The 21,517-nt window shown below is 43.5% G+C and overlaps 1 protein-coding gene across 16 annotated transcripts in view; it reads right to left on the reverse strand.

The window, feature by feature from the left end:
• Positions 1 to 21,517, reverse strand: part of Znf618 (zinc finger protein 618) — an 86,947-nt gene that overhangs the window by 29,002 nt on the left and 36,428 nt on the right. For all 16 annotated transcript variants that reach the window (XM_029563743.1, XM_029563750.1, XM_029563746.1 and 13 more), the window contains one exon: positions 12,230 to 12,319. In XM_029563743.1, the coding sequence (XP_029419603.1) occupies positions 12,230 to 12,319 (90 nt within the window). The remainder of the gene's footprint in view (positions 1 to 12,229; positions 12,320 to 21,517) is intronic.

Consider the following 21,517-nt stretch of genomic DNA (forward strand, 5'->3'; position numbering starts at 1 on the left):
AAGGTATGGCCACCCCTATGAAGTCTGAGCAGCCCGCCTCACCTGCATTCTCTATAGACCCATGCTCTGAGAATGGGTGGATTCTCAGGCAGTATCCACATCTAGTGGTCTTGGGTGGGCAGTGTACTCTGAGCTTGGCTCTAACCTGGCCCATTCCCCATTAATAAAAAGAGAAGTAGGTAAGGTCTACTCCTTGGGAGACCATGCAAGGCCTACATCTATGATGGATGGAAGGAGACCAGGCAGAGAAGGGAGGGGCTCCCAGAAGCCACAGGAATTGGCACTATCTTGAGGATCCCACCTGTGCTCATGGTCTGGGTCCCTACTCTGAGCTGCCTCTGTGATGGTGGTGGGGCCGCCTCACAACCCTGCTCTCCAGACAATGTCCTGGGCATCAGAAACTCAAATCTGCCATGTCAGAGGCCATGATGAAAGGCCCTCAGCTCTCAGCTTTCTCTCATTTCTAGTACAGACTGGGAAGCTGAGGCCCACAGAAGCAGGAAGTAGGAAGCAGGAAGCAGGGCTCCATGCAAGTCACAGTTCTTTTCCCTGCAGAGTTGGGAGCTCTGAGCTGCCTGCTCCTACAGGGCTGGGAAGTGCCAGAGGAGGGGTGTCTTTCAGCCATGGCTTCCCTAACAAACCCCAGTCTCTCTGAAGAGATCCCCAGGACCTCAATCTGAAGGCGCCCCTCAACTTCTGGACTCTTCATTTTCTGACTAGAGAATCGAGAAGCCTGAATGGCAAAGGTAACTTCACGTCTCTTTCCCTCGTTCCTCACTGTTTCTGACATGAGTTGAACCAAAAGGACGGTCCATCTGATTGTTTCTCCCACTCATTGTTACCACAAAGTAAACCTGTATCTTCAACCTTGTGGTGGTGCCCAGAGCCCATTGCTGATTTTTCTACTATCTCCCTGTGGGAGAGACAGCTTGGGGACCATGGCGGAGGCTCACTCGAGCCTAGAGTGAGGTTGGAGAGATCAGACCACCTCCAAAGTTCAGGTCTATGATTTCTAGCCTCCACATTTCTGAGATCTGTACTTCTCTCTAGGGTCTTAGTTTCCCTTTCCAATCTCCATTGAGGAGAAGGGATAATCCTTACTAAGCAGGGAGTCCCACCGGGATTTTGTGAGATTTTCAGAAAGCCACAGAGACGCCCTAAAAAGTAACTGCTCACATGGAAATTGATAGCAGGTACTGTTTAGAGACAAGAAAGCCAAGATCAGGTGGGCTGTTTCTTAGGGCCAGGGCTAGATGGGACACGATCTCAAGCCAGCAACTCAAGGAGGCCTATGAATATCATATATCCCCTCTACGTACCCTGAGGCACTGACCCACACATTTAGAAATGATGGTACAAGGACAGAGAGTCTACGATCAATACCCTGACAAGCTGTTTTCCTCTGACACCTGTCTCCACTTCTGCACAACCATTTCTAGGACTGATTCACTGCTGATTTCCTGCTGTGAAGATCCTGGTATTCCCTATGGCAGGGACTTCACTGAGCAATAAACTCAGGTCGTCACTTGCTTGCTCCAGTTTCCTTGTCTGGGCCTTCTCAGCTCTCTAGGATCTGCCCACGTCCCTCAGCGCCTCACCTTCTCAATTCCTGTAATACCTGTTCTCTTTCAAGTTCATGGCTTTTGCCCATTCTGCAACATTCTTCCTTCAAATTCTTGACTGATGGCCTTGAAGGCTACATCTAAACAGCACATCTTTAGGGACGATTCCCTGAAACTATCTTTTCTGGCCACCTGTCTATTCCATCACCTCTTCCTTTCCAGGAACTGACCACCATCGCGGCACATGCTGCAATCTTTGACCCAGCCTCTTTGCTTATTGAGTTTCTATGCTCCCCAAAGGCAGGACCTTCCCAGTTTGTCCTGCATCTTCATGCATTGAATACAGGGCCCATTACTTGTATGAAACACTGGGGAGATTCAACAGAAAGCATACCATGAATCAAAGCATGCCAGATTAGTGAAACTCAGAACACTGAAGCAAAGTGCATCAAATTCAGGGTGCTCGATGAGAAGACGTAATGATACCATGGAACTATCCCTATCCGCCCATTACCCCAAGGTATAATACAGATGGAGCCATGGAGGCTCAGGAAGGTCTGGAAATGGTTCACTCAGTGGGTTGAGCCTGAGCAGGCTCCCAACTCACATCACCTAATAGTTTGATTCATTGTTGACCTCACATGTAACACCATCATGGAATTGCTACCTGAGCTTATATTAGGACTGGTTAACTTCCTGTAGGAAACAACGTGAGCTTTTTACACATAAAGCACTTAAACAATGAGAGTGTAAACTCTTCTTTGTAGAAAGCTGAAAACTGAATTGAGGTAGGAAAAAAATTCTGAAAAAAGTAACTATCATTAAGAGGGTGGAGACAGGGGAGGAGAGAAGAGTATGACTCTGAAACTCTGTAAGGCAGAGAGGTGAGTTCAAGGCCCCTGGAATCGTGTGGTCAGAGTGGAATGAAAGGCAGTGATGATGCAGAAGAGTTGAGTTGGGAAATTTTTGTGGATTTTCATTCTGGCCATGATGCATCGAGTGGGACAGATCCAGGCCTCCTGCTGTATCCAACCGTAAGGCTGAACAAAGAAACTAGTTTGCAGACCTCATCAACAGGTGGTGTCATCCACAGAGCAGACCTGGTGAGCCCCAGACCATTCCAAGTTTTCCTATAGAGATGGTCAGCTCAGGGAACACGAAGACAGGCCAGATGAATCATGCAAGCTCACAGAACCTGAACCAAAGGGACTTCTGAGGTGGCTGGAATTTGCAGGGCAGAATAACAAAGAGAAAAGAACTGAGTTGAGAAAGAATTCTAGAAATGTGCAGTCAGGCTTCCTTGAAGGCTTTAGCTGAATTCTAACTTACTTGTACAGAGTGAGTTTTGGCAAAGCCCAGGAGAAAACAGTTAAGGGGGTGGTTGGGGCAAAAGCTGTGATCTGAATGAAGACTCAGAGAGACTAGAAGATCTTTGAGGTCCCACCTGCCAGAGAGGAGAAGGCTTCAGGTATAAGTCAAGCATTCAGCAGGAACCCAGAAAGACCACACTTTAGAAGAGTATGTAATCTCAGAATAGGAACGGTTCCAGACTTGCTCTAACGCAGTTTAAAACAAGACTTGGAAGTACCAAGTTGACCTTTCAATTAACTGCCCCCACAGAACAAAGGCAACACCCTTCAGAGGAAGAAAACAAAATCTAGGGAAGTCCACAATATAGCACCCACAAGATGCAGCACAAAATAAACAATCAGTTTTGAGGGGGGGGACCAAGAAAATACAGTTAAAACCCAAGAGAAAAGCCAATCAAAAGAAACAAAGAAATAAAAGAGATGATAGAATTATGACAAGGACCTTCAAACAGTTACTGTGAGTATGGCTTAATGAAGAGCATGAATATAAAAAAGAGAACAATGGAGGCTATAAAAAGGCCGGGCGTGGTGGCGCTCGCCTTTAATCCCAGCGCCCCAGAGGCAGAGGCAGGCAGATCTCTGAGTTCAAGGCCAGCCTGGTCTACATAGTGAGTTCCAGGACAGCTGGGGCTACAGGGAGACCCTGTCTCAAAAAGATCCCCTCCGCCCCCCAAAAAAAGGATCTGCAGAGATTAGATATAGTAGAAGAAAAGATTAGTGAAGCTGAAGGCAGGGACATAGAATAATGCAAACTGAAGTACAGACAGAAAACAAGGCTGAAGAAATAAAGCCTCCGTTGACATACGCACTATCAGACATTTAATACATAGGTGATTAAAGACAAGAGGAAAGGGTAATTAGGGAAGAAAGACACAAATCTCATGATCAAAGGTGCTCAGTGAACCTCAGGTAAGAGAATGCATCATAATCAATTTGTGAAACACCAGTATCACAGAGAAGTATTTAAAAGCCATTATAGCAGAAGGAGAACAACAAAAAACATTAAATACAGGAAAAAAAAAAACCCAACCAGGATGTCCTCTGGCTTCGCATCAGAAACATCATAAACCAGGAGAGAAGGAGAACAACAAAAAACATTAAATACAGGAAAAAAAAAAAACAACCCAACCAGGATGTCCTCTGGCTTCGCATCAGAAACATCATAAACCAGGAGATAAATGAAAGACATTTTTAAATGCTGTAAGAAAAATTTCTCAAGCTGGAATTTCAGAGAAAACGGTCTTTAAAAGGGAAGGCAGCTGGGTGTGGTGGTGCACACCTTTAATCCCAGTACTTGGGAGGCAGAGGCAGGCAGATCTCTGTGAGTTCAAGGCCAGCCTGGTCTACATAGTGAGTTCCAGGACAGCTGGGGCTACAGGGAGACCCCGTCTCAAAAAAACAAAACAAAACAAAACAAAAAAAAACAAAAAAGAAAAAAGAAAAAAAGAACTAGAGATGGCTCAGTAGCTAAGAGCACTTGCTGGATAATCAGGAGGACCAGACTTCAGATCCCAGCAGCCATATAATAAGCTGGGTGTCTTCCAACTGCCTAAAACTCCAGCTCTGGGGGCTCTGATGACCTCTTCATGCACACAGACACATGTACCCACCCACACATTCATATATACTCATGCAGACATGTACACACACACACACACACACAAAATAAATCTTTTAAAAAAAGGTGAAATAAAAAACTTTACATGATAGGCGTTAAAACAAATGGCACAATGTATGAACTCCAGTGGGGGTGTGGGGGGTATGGGAGTGTGCCAAAGGGGAAGGGGGTGTAAAGATGATTTTCTGTATGAAATACACAAGAATTCAATTAAAAGAATTTTTAAGAATATATAAATAAATAATAAAAATATTTTCAATTGAAAGGGTATTTCACTAACAGACCTGCCAAATAAAAAATGTGAAAGGTAGGACTGGAGAGGTGGCTCAGCAGTTAAGAACACTGGCTGCTCTTGTAGAAGACCTGGGTTCAACTCCTAGCACCCACATGGCAGTTAACAACCATCTGTAACTCCAGTTCCAGGGGATCTGATGCCTTCTTCTGACCTCCTCTGACACTGAATGACTTGTATGTACTTACACACATGCAAGCAACACACTCAAACACATAAATAAAAATAATAAAATTTATTTTAAAAATGTGAAAGGAAGTTTTTCAATAATAAGGAAAAAATGATAACTGATGAAATTCAGATTTACATACAGAAAAGCACCAAAAATTGTAAATATGGAGTAAATATGAGGCATTTTCTTATTTCTTAACTACTTGGAGAGATGATTTACTCTTTAAAGCTAGAGGTACTTGTTGAGTTTATAACATATGCAGTTGTCCTTGTGTTAGGAACATCATGAAGAAATACACTATTGTAAGACTATAATACATTGATGAGCTATATGATAAACCACAGAGTGAAAAAGAACTAACAGCAGAATGCTAATAGAATAAACTGGAAATACGTGATTAGTACCAAAGAAGCCATCAAAATATGAGTGAAAATGAACAATGAACAAATGGGGCAAACAGAAAAATATATGATGGCAAATTAAACCCAGTTATATCAATAAGCTATACTAAATGTAAATGGATTAAGCAGTACAATTAAAAGGAAAAGGATTCTGTTTTTGGTTTTCTTCCATGTTTAAATTTATTATATCATGACCATATGTTACATTTTAATTTGAAACTTAAAATAAAAAAATAAACATTCTAAAAGGGAGAGGGGGCAAAGATTAATACAGTAGATAAAGGAGCAAGAACTAGCTACATCCATGTACTTCAATATAATGACCAAACAGACTAACAAAACCATGGGAGAGAGGTACGATATGAACACTAATAAAAATCCTGTAATACCTGGATATAAACAAGATGGAGATTTCAGAAGGACAGATATGAGATAAAGAACACTGTATCATTTCAAAAAGTGTCGGTTCATCAGGACATAACGACACTATTGTATGATTCTAACAGCAGACCTTTAAATAAGAGGAGTCAAAACCAGACAGATCTTGAAAAAGATATGGGAAAGTACAGAATTATAGGTAAGGATTTTGCCACTGTTCTCTTAGTACCTGATAAAACAAACAAATTTCTTTTTGAAAAGTCAAGAAGGTAGAGAAATTTGGACATTATTGGCCAACGTAACTGAATGGACACTACAAGACACACCACATATTTACTACATGTACATATAATTAATTCATTAGTTAATTTTGGTCAAGTGAGCATGAAACATGCAGCAAGAGAGACCACACATATGGTAGCTCATGAAACACAACTCAATAAATTTCAAAGACTAGAACTGACACATGATATGTATTTGGCCACAATGGAATTAATTAAGAAATCAATTTAAAAATCTGAATGATTAATTCGCAAAATATGGAAATAGAATCCACTTTTTTTTCTTTGAGACAGGGTCTCAATAAATAGCCCTGGCTGACCTGGAGCTTGGTATGTAGACCAGGATGGCCTCAAACTCACAGAGATCCACCTAATTCTGCCTCCTGAATGCTGGGATTAAAGGTGTTTACCACCATTTAATTAAAGGTGTTTACCACCAGCTTGGAATATATTTTTTAAAATTCTATTTCCTACAAAGAAAATTCCAGTTTTGATGGCATCAACGCTGAATTTCTATTTCTGTAACATTTATAGAAAGCAAGTGCAATTCTACACAAATTCTTCAGAAAACAGAAGAGGAGGAAATTCTTTCTGAATTTTATTCCATGGAACAGCGTTGTTTAGACACACACGAAACACAACTATGTTACAAGAAAAGCACAGTTCTGGTTGGAGTGTAAAATGACATAACAATAGCTATTCTGTGTTATATGTGTGTCTGTGCACATGTGTGTGAGTGTGCTCACCTGTGCATAACATGTAGAAGGCCAGAAGCCAACCTCATTATCTTTATCTATTATTCCTTCAGGACATTTTGTTGTTTTGAGACAGGGTCTGTCACTGAATCCAGAGCTCACCATTTTGGCTGGACTGGCTGGCCAGCAAGCCCCTGGGATCTACCTGTCTCTGCTCCTACCCCTGCACTGGGATCCGTACTCAGGTCCTCATGCTTGCACAGCAGACACTTTACCCCCTTAACTATTTGCCTAGCCTCACCAACTAGCTACTGTTAAATGCTAAAAATGCATCTACCATACAATACAGCCATTCTACTGTATGCAAAGAGTTGTCCACATACAGATAGTGGCTGTATTGGTATTAGGTCTAAGATGGAAACATTCCAAACGCCCATTCAGAAGTAGGGAGATAAAAGACTGGACAATATCTATCCAAACCATTTTTTAATGTAATACTTTGGTCAATGATAGACCACGTATACAGTGATGATCCCATAAGATTAGACAGCTTAGTATAGAAGTCTTGTTTGTGTAAGTTATACTCTCGAATGCTTGCCCAAAATAACCTAATGATATATTTCTCAGAATGTGTATCTGTCTTTAAATGATGGATGCCTGCATTTATTAATGAAAAGGAATGAACTACTGATGCATATAAACAGAGACAAATGTCAAAACAATTATAGTAAGCAAAATCCAGACTATCCCTTAATAAGTTGCATACTGTAAAAGTCTGTGTATGTTGAAATGCAAATTCATCAACAGTAAAAACAGTATAAAGCACATTGGTGACTGCTAGGACACAGGAACATGGCAAGCAAAGGACTTCAAAAGGGCACAGGGTCACTGTGGGTTTGTGTTTGTTATCTGATTTTTGGCGCAGCCATGCACCAAAATTTACCAAGTTTTACAATTTAAATGATGGGCACTTTATTGTATAATAACATACTTTACTAATAGTGTTTTTATTTTTTAATATTTTATTATTTTTATTTTATGTGTATGAGTGTATTGCCTGCATATATGCGAGTGTACCCATGTCGTGCTTTTAACATCATTAGAGATATTTACTTGCTTAATTAAGGACCATTATTAATAACCCCTCTGCTTGACCATGGGCACTTTGCTAATCTAGGATTGCAGTTCCCTGCTCTTGGGAGAGGTTTGGAGAGTAATACTAAAAGTCAGGGAAAATCCTGGGAAATTTTATACATAAGTGAACAGAAAACATGCCCTTGAAAGCAAAGAAATTATTCAAAGTACCCTGGTCTTCAAGTAGTTTAGATGATCCTGCAAAACTTTACTGGGGTGATAGCTTCATATATGCCTGTATATATGTATGTACATTATCACCAAGTTGTGTACTTTAAGTAGATACCATTTTTAAAAAGGACATTTAAAGACGGGACTATTCTTTTGGCAAAGAAAAGACATCTCAATGTTGTAACTTTCTTCAGTTCATTTCACAGTTTGACTTTCTAATATTCTTAATGTATTTTAATAAAGTATAGGCATGATGACTCATTAAAAAATTTATGCCATTTACCACACTAGAAAAAAAGGTGAGAGTCCACACAATCATCTCAACAGAGGCAAGGAAAAAGCCACGTAACACTAATTACAGTGATAACTTTGAGTCAACTCTGAGTAGAAGGCGGCCTGAGCTGATGAGGGCATCTAGGAAAACCTGCTGCAGCTAACACAATGGGTAATGATGAAAATGATGCTGCATAACAGTGAGAGACTGAGCCTTGTGATGGGGAACAAGCAGAGGTACCTGCTCGTGTCTTCTATTCAGGGCTGTGATGACCCCCCCCCCGCAAATAACAAAAAAAAATGCACATAGGAAAGAAGTGAGTTGTCTTTATTAGAAGATGACCACATCATATACAAGGGCTACCCCCAAAAATCCACAAAAAGAAATCCTACAAGAATAAGCAGTCAGCAAATTTACATGATCCAAATCCAGGATGCAAAATGCTACTGTTCGTATGTAATAGTAGCAACTTTAAGGACTATAATTATATCATATAGTATGGATACCTTAGTGACAAAAGTGTTAAGCTTTTGAAAAGTGCACACTCATTGAGAAAAACTAAAGAAGCTTGAGATTCCTAGAGACCTAGACATGGCCATGAGTTGGAAGACTCCAAAGCACTGTAAACCCAGCATTCCCCAAATTGGTCCACAGACTGTCATCCCCCCAAAATCATAACTTTTTTTTCTTTTCTTTTTTGGGTAGAAATTGGCAAGCCTCTAACATGGAAAAATATAGTTCCCAGATGAGCCATATATTCTGCAAAGCAGAAGAATAGAGAGTAAAGAATTTAAGGAGAGCTACTTTAAGACTTCCTAAAAAGTTACCATAAATAAGATCATGTGGAAATGGTATGAAGATAGAAAAACGGATCAGTGGAAAAGAGGGTATTCTTCACACATCCAACTGAAGTCAATAAAGGTATCAAGGCACTGAATAGGAAAGATCATCTCAGCAAATGGGGTAGGAACAACCAGGTGTGTACCCAGAATAAAACAAAGCTCAGCTCATATCTCACCTCAGTCACAGCGAACTCAAATTCATTGAAGACCTAAATGTGTAAGTTAATATGGTCTAAAATCTTCTAAAACACAAGGAAGACAGGCTCACCATTATGAGGTAGGAGAGGATATCCCCAAGCAAGGACCCAAAAAGCACTAACTACAGAAAAAAAATAAATTATGCTTCATCAGTGAAAATCGCCAGCTCACTCATTGGCACTTCATAAAAAGCACCAGGCCCAGTTGGGGCTGAGAGCAAAAACCCACCAAGCATATACCTCAGGAAGAGTATGAACCAACAGGAACGAAAACAAAACAAAACAAAACAAAACAAACCGTAACAACTAATAGAAAGACAAACAACCCCACAACAAAAATGGGAAAACAGCCTAAATATTTTCCAAAATAAAACAGGGAGGACAGTAAGGATGTTGAACATCACTAGTCAGAAAGATCATACAAGTCAAATCCACAAGCAGACGCCAAGCTCCACACCCCAGAACAGCAAGAAGCAGACAGCCTGATGTACTTGACATCCTAGAACATGGAGCTGGCACAGCAACCAAAACATGCCCTGAGGAGGTCAAGATACTGCTGGTATTTTGGAGAATGGTCTATAAGCCCTTACAAAGTGAAACAAACCCGTCACCTAGATGTTCTGCCTCTTGGCATTTATCCCTGAGGAATGAACACATTTCACACAAGTGCTTCACAGTAGCTACTTTCACAATAGAGCTGGAAACAGCCCAGGTGAACAGGTCAGTGATGGGATTTTCATGCAGTGGAGTGTTGGTCAGTGGTAAGAAAGAGGAACGGATACATACAGCATGCTCAAGTCTTAAAATTATTTTGTGATTGAAATCAAAAGCAGACACACGTATGTATACAAGACTCCACTTGTAAGAATTTCTGTAGTCAGCCTACGCTCTTCTGGACTCTCACCAGACCTGGGGACACAGGCCTGGCCCTGGATGCCACCTGATGATGACTCAACAGCCCCAGGCTCCCCAAAAGCCATCCCTACACTCATCCAATCTTGAGGCCACCAGGGGGCTCTCTGCTGTCTGGCCTTGCAGAAGCCATCCTTTACTGAATCTAGCCTAAGTCACTTATTCTACATTGTGACATGTGCTTCTAAAATCCTCTGAAGACTCCAGTAAGCACCAGAGAAACTTCTTCAACAAACAGATGCAGAAAAACAAACAAAAGTAGGCAGCCCTTTCTAAGGGAAGCTCCAAGATGTTAAGAAAAGAAATTAGGGAACAAGGGATACTCCCCTTCCTGGGGTGTTATATGCCAAGGGAGGCCAGACAGCTTCAGGGTGGAGGTGGGTCTGTAGCCTTCTGGCAAGGCCCAAGGTCAGCTCCCCATCTTACTAACACCATGAGCTTATCAACATGCCCTGCTGTTGGTCTTGCAAGCAATGCCTTTCTCTAAATACATTCTGGGTAGTATCTTCTCTGGTATCAGGCAGCAACTGCCAACATCTCTGATGCCTTGGAGGAGCACCAGGAGTGGACACCAAGTGGTCAGGATGGTACCCAACCAGTAGAACCTCTGGCTCTCTTTTCCCACGCATGGTCTTGCTACAGAGTGGGCACTGGAATCATAGCAGGAGTCTCCCTGAAGGTCCTCTTCTGCTGCAGATGTCAGGAGTTTAGACACCAGGCTAGGAAGACCTCAAGAACTCTTACGGATGAGAATTTGGGCCCAGAGAAGGGGGATCACCAGGCAAAGGGTCACAACAGCAGTTGACATCAAGCTATAATAAGAACCAAGGCCCACTACTAGGCCTTAGGGCTGACTGTGCTACCCTCACTCTTGCCACTCTGCCAAGCAGGTTCCTTGGGAAGCTGTCAACACCATCCTTCAAGCTCTGGATACTTCTCCCTCCCACACACTCAGATACCTTCAGGGGAGCCAGGCTGCCTAAGCTGCAATGGAAGGTCAAGGGCCTCCCCAGATCTGAGTAGCTTAGAAACTGTGCCCTCTCGTAAGTCATCCTCTGCCTCTGCCCCAACTGTTCCCATCCTCAGAATGAGGCGAGGATCCTCATAGTTCTGCAGTGAGATATTCAAACAGTGAAACTAGCAGAGGCTCCTAAACACCCCTCCCCATTGCCCCACAGGCCATTTAAACCCTACCCCATCACAACTTAGGCTTCTACCTGTATAGAAAGGGGTGGAGGACTGAGGCCATTGGGCTCCTACACACTTGGGGATCCATTCCCTGCCAATCTGTAGAAACAGACTCAGGAAGCCAGTAGGTCAGGTAGACCTACATGCATTCAGAGTGCAGGGTCAGATGTCCCCTGGGGAGGGCCCTTGGAGTTCCTTCCTGTCCTTGCCACGGTAGGAGGGGGAAGCAGTCAGGGTTACCAACAAGCCCGTGACCCTTGGACATGATTCTCAGGGCTCCTGCCCCTTAGTTTTGCACTCTTTGTGCCTCCTTAGCTTTCCACCACTGCAGCAGAGGGGCTGACTTGTCCAGTTACCTGCCCAATGGCCGGGTTAGGCCGTGGTCAGCTCAGATGGAAGCTACATCCTGGGATGCTGGCTCTAGGGTGGGTACAGATTCAGAAAGTTCATAATGTGGAGGTGTTTGAAGGAAGTGGGGACAGGGCCCTCCTGATGCCCAATCTATGGGGGCCCAGACCTCTGAGCCACTGCTATGGGAGGGCTCTGACCCTGCTGGTTTCTGAGTGGGTCTTCTAGACTATTCTAGCTGTACAGTCCCACGGCCTAGGCTAGACCCAGACACCCAACAGCCCCACCCTCACCTTTCTGGTATTTTCCCTAGGAAGGCTCTAGAGCCCTGGGTAGTCACTGGCCCCTGCATCTCCTGAGGCCTCCCCATTCCCCATCCAGAGAAGGAACTCACTGATGGGGGCGTGTAAGGCCACGTGCTCCTGGTAGGGTGTGTAGTACTTGTACTGCTTCCCGCAGAATTCACAGGTGTAATTGCCCGTTTCTGTCCAAGGAGAAGGAGATGTGAGAAGAGGCCCTTGTCCCACTGAAGCATCAGCACCCCAGCGCCCCCTGCCCCCGAACAAACTCTTCCTCCTTTTAGGACCACCATCCAGAATCAACTCTGTCTGTGGAGTTGGAATGCCTGGTTTAAATCTTAGCTTGGCTTTGTTCTGCTGTGTAACCTCTGACAGGTCTGTGGCAGTGGGGGGCGGGGCTGTGGGGGGAGAGTGTTGTACATGCACGTGTGTGTATGTGTGCTGTGTGTATGGAGGCCAGAGGTCAAATTTGAGAGTCTTTCTCAATTGCTTTCTGCCTTATTTTTTGAGATAGGGTCTCTCACTGAACCTGGAGCTCACTGCCAGCAAGCTGTTGGGATCCTAGATCTGGAATTATAGGCATGCAGTGCTGTGCTTGGATTTTTACATGGGTCCTGGGGATTTGAACTTGGGTCATCATGCTTGCATGGCAAGCACTTTACCGATTAAGCCATTTCTCTAGCGTTCAGCCTCTGTCAGTTCTCCTAACACCTCTGTGCCCCATTTTCCTATCTGTAAAGGGAGGTAATATGACCATCTTGTAATTTGCTGTGAGGACTAAATCTGCATGTCAAATGCTTTGAACAGTACCTGCAAACCTGGGGAACTTAACTGATGATCTCTCCACATAACTCGGGAGATGCTAGGCCCAAGGGGAACCTCTGTTGCTGTTTTGCTAAATGGTCATGCTGTCAAACTGCATTCTTAATATTTGTTCACACCCATAGATAGATGCTGCTCTCAACTTTGGTCAGAAATGCTCCTTTTTGCAGTGGGTGGTGGTTAGTGCAGAGACTCATAACTGATCAAAGCACCAAGTATAAAATACAGCTCAGCTGTGGATGGGTTATCTTTAACAATCTCCTGCCATCCAAGGCTCGGGGAACTTCATGGAAGAGGGGGTTGGAAAGAATGTATGAGCTGGCAGATGGGGAGGAGAGCTGTAAGATGCTGACTTCTGGATATGCATGGATGTTGTGCTCACAAGCAGCTGTGGACACCTGCCCAAGAGCAGCACAAGAACAAGCCAGGCAAAATTCCAGCATGGATGGGGGCCCCCAAGGCCTCACCCCTATAGGAGTTACTGGCAATTGTTGTCTGTTGAGGAAGGGAGACTCACTCTCCTTTGGTGATGTGATTGTTGGTAAGTTGCTCATGCCCCTGTTGATGACCCCACACCCATGTGCATATGGACAACGCTAACTGGACTCAGGGGCGTTATTAACAGCAACAACCACAGAATAAAGAGGACATGAAGCTGGGAGGGAGCTGCCACGGGGGACACTAGGGGGAGCCAGAGGGAGGGAGTAGTGGATGATATGATCAGGATGATACATTGTATAAATCTGTGACATTTTCAAAGAATAAAAAATATTACTTAAAAAAAGAATAGTGCTTGGCACACACTGGTTTCCACCGCTCCAGCCCAGTCCTGGCACTCAGGAGTCCCCAGCTGACCTCCGAAGTCAACCACTTCATCAGCCCTTTTGTAAGTCCTGCTCACTGCAGGGGCCACACCCACGATCCCATGTCTCCAGAATTTTCCTTGTCCCCAAGTAGCCCCATCCACTAGATCAGGGGTCACACTTCTTCCTTAGTTTTCCCTAAGCTTTATTTATTTCTTATTGTGTGTATGATTTGTGTGTGGGGGCACATGGGTGCCACAGAGCATGGGTGTATGGAGGTCGGAGAACAACTCCATGAAGTAGGCTCTCTCTTTCCACCTTTATGTGTTCCAGGGATTAAATTCAGTTGGTTAGGCAAGGATTTTATCTCCTGAACCATCTTGCCAGTCCCTCGCTGGACTTTATATATTTATATCTCTCTTAGGTTCTGTCTAAATTCTTCCTTCTTAAAAAATGTTTCATGTAAAATGGGTCACTAGGGGGCAGTTATAAAATACTGATAAACACAAGCACAAAATTTTAAAAAGAAAGTGCCATCCTCTAACTATCCCCACACCAAGACGGGTGTCTTAGAGGGCATGGCCAACTGGCCAGGCCTGCCCCCACGTTCCCTTCACTGTCCTCTGAGCCCCTTCTCTGTTGCTGCCATTTGTCTGGCTCCTGTGGCCTTGAATTAGCCAGGCCTGATCGATATCCTCTTTGTAACCTGCTGTATTCAATCGACAATACTTTGTGGACATCTTGCCCAATCAATAAGTATTGATTTCCAGGACTGCCTTTATTGACTGCATGGCTCCCTCGGGACCTGGGAATTTGCTGAGCCAGTCGCCTTCCACCAAGGGACATTCAGATTGTTTCAAAAAATTTTCCCCTTATTAAAAAAAAAAATGCTGTGATCTACATCCTTGCAGAGGTTTTTGCACATTGGCTCATTAGTTTGGCACATGACTGCAAAATAAAGATTACTGCTTAGGAGCTTGGCACACTATGTCCTCAGGATAAAGAGGTGAGGAAGGGGCAGCATTTTGTATGCCTGTGATAACCACAGCGCCATCTCCCCACCCAGAGAGGTGTGGAAACAGTCCTTTCCACACTGGCAGCCCAGGAAAGCCTCATCATCTCTATTTTGCATAACTGACAGAAGAGGCAGGGCTAGATTCCACGGTGGGTTTATTTTTCATTTCTTTGATTTCTACGGAAATTGATTATTTTTCTTGTTAATTAACTATAGGTTTTCTTTTGTGACTTTCCTTTAAAAAAAATCACTGAATTCTTTGTAGATTAAGAACATCGACATTTTGTCAAGTGTACCACAAGCACTGTGTTTTAGTTTCTCTTTTGCTTTTTTCTCCCAATATGGAAATTTAAGAATTTTTGGTAAATGATTTTTGTAGCTGACTCATGAATACTGAAAAGGTATACATATTATTTCCTGTTGAAGTTGTGAGATCAACTGCATTAATTATATTACTCAATCCTATATAACTTTGTCTGTTTGTTCTGACAAAGACTAAACACTGTGATAAACCTTTCCGTTCCACTGCCTTTCTGAATCTACTTTTTTATTTAGGTACAATATTGCTTGGTGTATGAATGCCCCTGGATCCAAATCTCCACTACAGGGCTGGGGATGGAGCCAGGTCAGTAGAGCACCTGCCTAGCATGTGCAAAGCCCCGTGTTCCTTCTCCAATTCTGCATAAACTGCACATGTAGTACATGCCACCCAGAGCTAGGAAGGCAGAGGCAAGAAAATCAGTTCAAAGTCATCCTTATCTACATATTGAGTTTCTATGTCTATCTGTGCTAAATGACATGAGACTCTGTCCCCCCACACCCCACTCCCAAAATCTGCACTGTGAACAGTACCGTTTACCCACAGCGAACTCTTTCCTAACATGGAGCTTCTAAGTGTGGTTCTTGGACAGACTAGTATCATCAGAACCACAGGATCCTGACAGACATGTACCATCTCTGGACTTGCCCAGTATCTGCTGGAAAAAATCTACAGGTGGGCCCAGAAATTTGTGTTTTAATAAGAACATCCTAATGCATGGGAAAGTTTAAGAAGCAGTGCTCTAACATTTAATTAAACCATTTTATTAGTTTGGCATTAACATTAAGTTCTTAGTGATTTGTCAGGTTCTGCTTTCTATTTGTTTGTATGTATCTAATGGCACGTTCTGACAAGTTCCTGTACTTTCATTCATTAACAGGGACTGTGTTAAAGCTCAACATAAACTGCCATGTTCCCGTCCTCAGAAGCTAGCTATGTGGAAGAGGAGACAGAAAGATCAAACCATTGCACAAATTTCACCCGTGGTAGGCGTGCTCAAGGAAACAGCACTGCAAAAAGCCATGACAGGGACTTTAATCTCTTTAAGAAAAGAGTTCCCTGAGAAAGACAAGCCAAGGCTAAGGAAAAGATAAGGATTAACTAGGTGCATCTCTAATAAACCATTAGTAATTTGGATTATTGACAACGAACCTGACCGTTTCTGTCTTCTAACCCTGGAGATTATACCACTTGCTTTTATTGCTATCATTGATTTGGTTTTACATGCTGAGCATTTCTGATCCCCAAATCTGAAATGCTCCAAGGTCTGAAACTTTTTGAGCACTAACAAGATGCCACACATGGGAAATTTTATGCCCCAATCTTTGTGTCACATATAAAGTCATTACAAATATTGCATAAACTTACTTCTAGGCTGTATGGACAGGATATATGGTGGAATATAAACAAATTTTATATTTAGACTTGGGTCTCATCTTATGATATGCAAATATCCACAATCTAAAAATTCCAAAATCAGAAATATTTTTGGTCCTAAGCACTTCAGCTAAGGGACACACAAACTGCACTTATTTTTCTTTAAAATCATTTTTCGTTTCCGTGCTTCGCATTTTCTGTTTTTTTTCTCTTCTGTTTTGGCCATTTGGTGTATGAGCTCTTTACTCTTTCATCACCACATTCTATTATTTTCCCATATTCCCTATTATATATTATATTTCTCGAATTGTTAACAGTTGAGTGGAAAATGGGATTTTATTCAGTTACCACTGAGAAAGGTAGCTTACCCAGTGCTTCTCAAGCTCTTCATTAAAGATTTTGCAATTTTTATTTATGTGTATGTTTGTGTGTGTCCTGTGTGTGGGTGCTGGCAGAGGCCAGAAGAGGGCATCAGATCCCCTGGAACTGGAGTTACAGGCAGTTGGTGAGCTGCCTGATGAGCAGTTGGTGAGCTGGTTCCCCTTTAAGAACCAACGAGTGCCCTTAATCACGGAGCCATCTCTCCAGCTCCATCCTTAAACTTCAGCACTTGTTAGAATCTCCCAGGGCAGATTCTTAGAATATAGATCAACTTCTGGGTTCCATTCCAGAGATTCAAATGCTGCAGGTTTGAGGTAGGGCCTAAGAATTCACATTTCTGACAAACTTCTAGGTGTGGCTGATCTTGCTGGTCTGAGACCACACTACAAGCAGGACTGGCTTAGTCCTTTCCTGTATACAGTACTGTAGTATTTTACTATATTACTCACTAGTTCCTGCCCTGTTTTAAAACTTTTATTCTTTTCTTTTCTTTCTTTCTTTTTTTTTTTTTTTTGAGACAGGATCTTATATAGCCCAGGCTGGCCCCAAACTTACTGTGTAGCTGAGAATGATGTTGAACTTCTTATCTTCCTGCTTCCACCTCCCAAGTGCTGGGATTACAAGCATGCACCACCATGCCCAATTCATACAGTGCTGGAGATCAAAGCCACAGCAGGTATGTGCATGACAGTAAGCTCTCTACTGAGTTCTATCTTTAGTCCCTTTTTTAAAAATCCAAACTCTTTTTTCCCCTTATTTAGGATAAATTTTAGTATATGCACTCAATTTTTGTAATTAAATTTCCAGCCATTTAAGCTCACTTGTCTTTAGAGTTCAAAAATCCTCTTACACTATGGCTTCCTTATAACGAGTGTTTCCAAGTACTCCATCAAACAGTTCACTCAAGTATGCATTTTCAAAAACCTCTTTTTCATTTGCTCACTAATCACAATTTGTGCAAGTGTAAAATTCTTAAAGCCTCTCTCCTTCAAAAGACACCCACTTTCTTTGGACATTCCATGTTGCAGAGAAGTCTAAGGTTAGCCTACTTTGAACTCATGGGTAGGTGACTTGCTTTTTTAAAAAAATTTTATTTATTATTTTTATAATGTGTTGTGCAATGCCCGTGGATGTCAGAAGAGGCTGTTGGATCCCCTGGGACGGGAGTTATGGACAGTTGTTAGCTGACATGTGGGTGCTGGGATTCGAACCCGGGTCTTCTACAAGAACAACCAGTGTTCTTAACTGCTGAGCCATCTCTCCAGTCCCGGTGACTTGCTTTTTTATATATAGATGCCTCATCTTATGTTGAGTCTACCTAACACTAGGCAAGCCCTTCAAATTCACATATACAGAACTTCCTTAGCTCAGCAACTCAATCTTCTATTAGATCTCTGAATATCTCATCTGGCCCTCTGGTACTGTACCGCCAGCTACCCAGAGCTGGGCTCCTGTCTGATTCCACGTGTTTCTTAGGATCTATATCTCTTCCCATTTGGCTTTCGTGTTGCTACTCTTTTTCTGCAGACAGATTCTGTCATTTTCTATCATGTAGCTTTTCATTCTGCTCTTCTGTTTCATCTTCTCCAACCCTTTCTTCTCTCTCCGTTCTTTGCCACTGTATTTTATCGCGTTGCCTTTTCACTATACGGCTTCGGGCTCCTTTTCTACAAGGGTGAAACTGTGTCTCTCTCCCACTCATACACTGCAGTTTGGGTTGCCAGTGTGATGCTATTTGGAGTTGGGGCCTTTGGGAGATGATAAGGGTTGGATGAGATCATGAGAGTAGGAAGCACGTGATGGGACGAGTATCCTCGGAAGAGACTGCAGACCTCACTTTTCTACCTCCCTCTTCCCCTGCCACCTGGTGAGGACACAGAAAGCTCATCTGGAAACCAAGAAGAGACACCTCACAAGAACCCAACCACACTGGCACCCCGGTCTTGGGTTTCCGACCTGTAAGAACCATGCCTCTGTTAAGCTGCTGAGTTGTGGTATTATTTTATGGCTTTTTATGGCAGCCGAAGTGGTAGATAACTTACAACTAACCTTTCTCTTCTTTTTGATACAGGAGCTTGCTTTGCAATCTAAGCTGGTCTTGACTTGAGATCCTCCTGCCTCAGCCTCCTGAGTGTGAAGATTACAAATGTGGGCCTGTATTATTTTCTTACATGTGATTGAGGATGTACAAATATTTCTTTCTCTAGATTTTGTGGTAGAGACTGTTTTCAGAGATATACTCTTCCCTGGACTCCTTCAGATCTCTTTCTTGTGTGGAATTTTCAACCTACTCTTCCTTATCCAAGCATAAAAATCAAGTGAGCCAGCTGTCCTGTTTCAACAGAGAAGAACTGTTCTCCAAGCACTTCTGCCCACAGTTCACAGTAGCTCTCCTCATACTGCAGCTGGCAGAGAGTGGGCACTCAACAAAAGTTCTGCTAGCTGGTGACCTCTAACCTCTTCTTCCTCATGGCCCCGCCTCTTCCTATGTAAGTATCCAATTCTCCCACTTGCTCAGCTGATGTCATATGGAAGACATCTCACCAGGGACTTTCCTCTTCCTGGACCTTCAGAGCTTTCACAGTGAGTTCCTTCAGGATGCCTGGCGCCTCTACTGGCTGTCCCTGCCCCATGCCTAGTTTTTGTGGCGCTCCATAACATCGGTCGGCTCTAGAAGCAGCATCCTCATCTCCCATGACAGATCCTGGGTGTTCATGGGGGGACCCCACACAACTCTACCAATCTCAGCTCTCAGCACGGCCTGGTCTGGTGTCCTCAGTGCAGTTCCAGAGATGATCTTAGTGTGCTTCCTCCCAGATCCCTGCAAGGGCTGCCATCAGACTAGGCACAGAGCAAGTGTCTTCCCAGGCAGTCTTCAGGTTCCGTGTGATTAATGCTTTCCATGCATGTGTCAAGGACCATGCTAATTCACTTATAATAGAATCCTACCCAATCCCAACTATACTGAAAGGCAAGTACTATTATCTGTAGAATGGATCAGTAGATCACAAGGGCGCAAGGGTGCCACGTAGCTCAGTATAGAGCTGGGGTGCGGCCTTGGGCTGGCTCTGGAAGTCCTGCCTTTGCTTCCCAGGAACCTCTCTTGTCTCACACCATGGATGGGAGCCAAGCTGGGCTAGACACTTGGTAGATGTGTTCCAAGTCATACAGAGTATGTAAGGTTCTTCTCCCCAGCTTTGAGGTGAGTCAAAGGATATTCAGCAGGGGTAAGTAACTGGAAAGTGGGTGGCACCTGCAATCAACACCCAGGCCTGAATGATTTTTTGTATTTAATTAATATTAATTTATTTATTATTTACTCATTTATTTGTGTGTGTGTGTGTGTGTGTGTGTGTGTGTGTGTGTGTGTGTGTGTGACAGCACACATATGGAGGTCAGAGGACAATTTGTTGCAGTTCGTTCTCACCTTCTACCATGTGGGTTTTGTGAATCAAACTGTCGTCAGCAAGTTCCCTTGTCTACTGAACCATCTTGCCAGCCCATCAGGTTTCAAAGCCTGGCTCCTGCAGGTGGAAGGGGAAGGCTACTCTATAGTTTCTGAGAGACAGTGAGCAGTAAAGTGAGAGACCCAGAGTCCCTGTCTCACTCTTGTATGGGGCTATCTGTCCATCTCTCTCACCAGACTATGACTTTCTCAAGTGCTTTCTGTGACTCGCATTTGTGCCCCTGCACAGGCAAACTCCCAGCTCTGGAGTTGGAGACTTCATATTTTCTTAATCCACAGATGATTTTCAGGCTGCTGTACACTGAATGCTTACTGTGCATGTGACAAGCACCGTGCCATCCACTCTACAGACACTATGTTCTCTGTCATCTCCTGAATGATTCAAGAGTCAAGAAGAAACCCAAGTCCTCCTTGAGCATGCCAAGATAGCAGGAAGGAACAGCTTTGGAGGTGGCATCCAGAACCTTCCAAGATCCTGGGCTGAGGTCCCCTCTGCACAGCATATCCTTCTTCAGTGTTTTAGCTCCTCTGATTTCCCCATCCCCTTGTCTTGCTTTGAGTGTACTTCTGTCTTGGATCCTTATTGTAAGAAAATGAAGGTCTCTTTCTACAGGTATAAGCAAGGAACAGAAAGCAGGTGCAAGGGACATCCTGGAATTTCTTGAAGGCCGGAATGAGTATTCTTCACTGTGGTCCTACTGTATCTGCCTATGCTGATCACAAGGTCCCTATCTAGTCTCTTCCTGGCAGACACACTGTCATTTGACCGCGCTCCTCTGAGTCCTGATCACTAGCTCAGTCTCATGAAGACCAAGTGGAAATGCCAGTGCCTGCTGCTCAGAGCCCTCCAGAATATGAACTCATCATTGATTCTCCTTCCTTTGCCAGAGCCAGTACCCTCCCTTGCCTCTGCGCCTGATGTGAGGTTCCATTCCCACCTCTGTCTTCCCTAGAAGCTTCCTGATCTCACACTGGGCTTCCCTGGCTCCCAAAGATCCCTGTATGCTTTGGGTTGTAACTATCTGCTCACTGAATTCCTACCTGTCAAGTCAACACAGCCCACAGTTACCTAAAGGAGTCTCAACTAGAGGATTGCCTCCATCAGACTGGCCTGTGGGCATTCTATAGGGCATTTTCTTGATTCCTAATTAATGTAGGAAGGCTCAGCCCACTGGGGACAGTATCATCCCTAGGCAGGGG

The sequence above is a fragment of the Nannospalax galili genome, unplaced genomic scaffold (assembly GCF_000622305.1).
Source record: "Nannospalax galili isolate Female #2095 unplaced genomic scaffold, S.galili_v1.0 scaffold34, whole genome shotgun sequence".
Lineage (NCBI taxonomy): Eukaryota > Metazoa > Chordata > Mammalia > Rodentia > Spalacidae > Nannospalax > Nannospalax galili.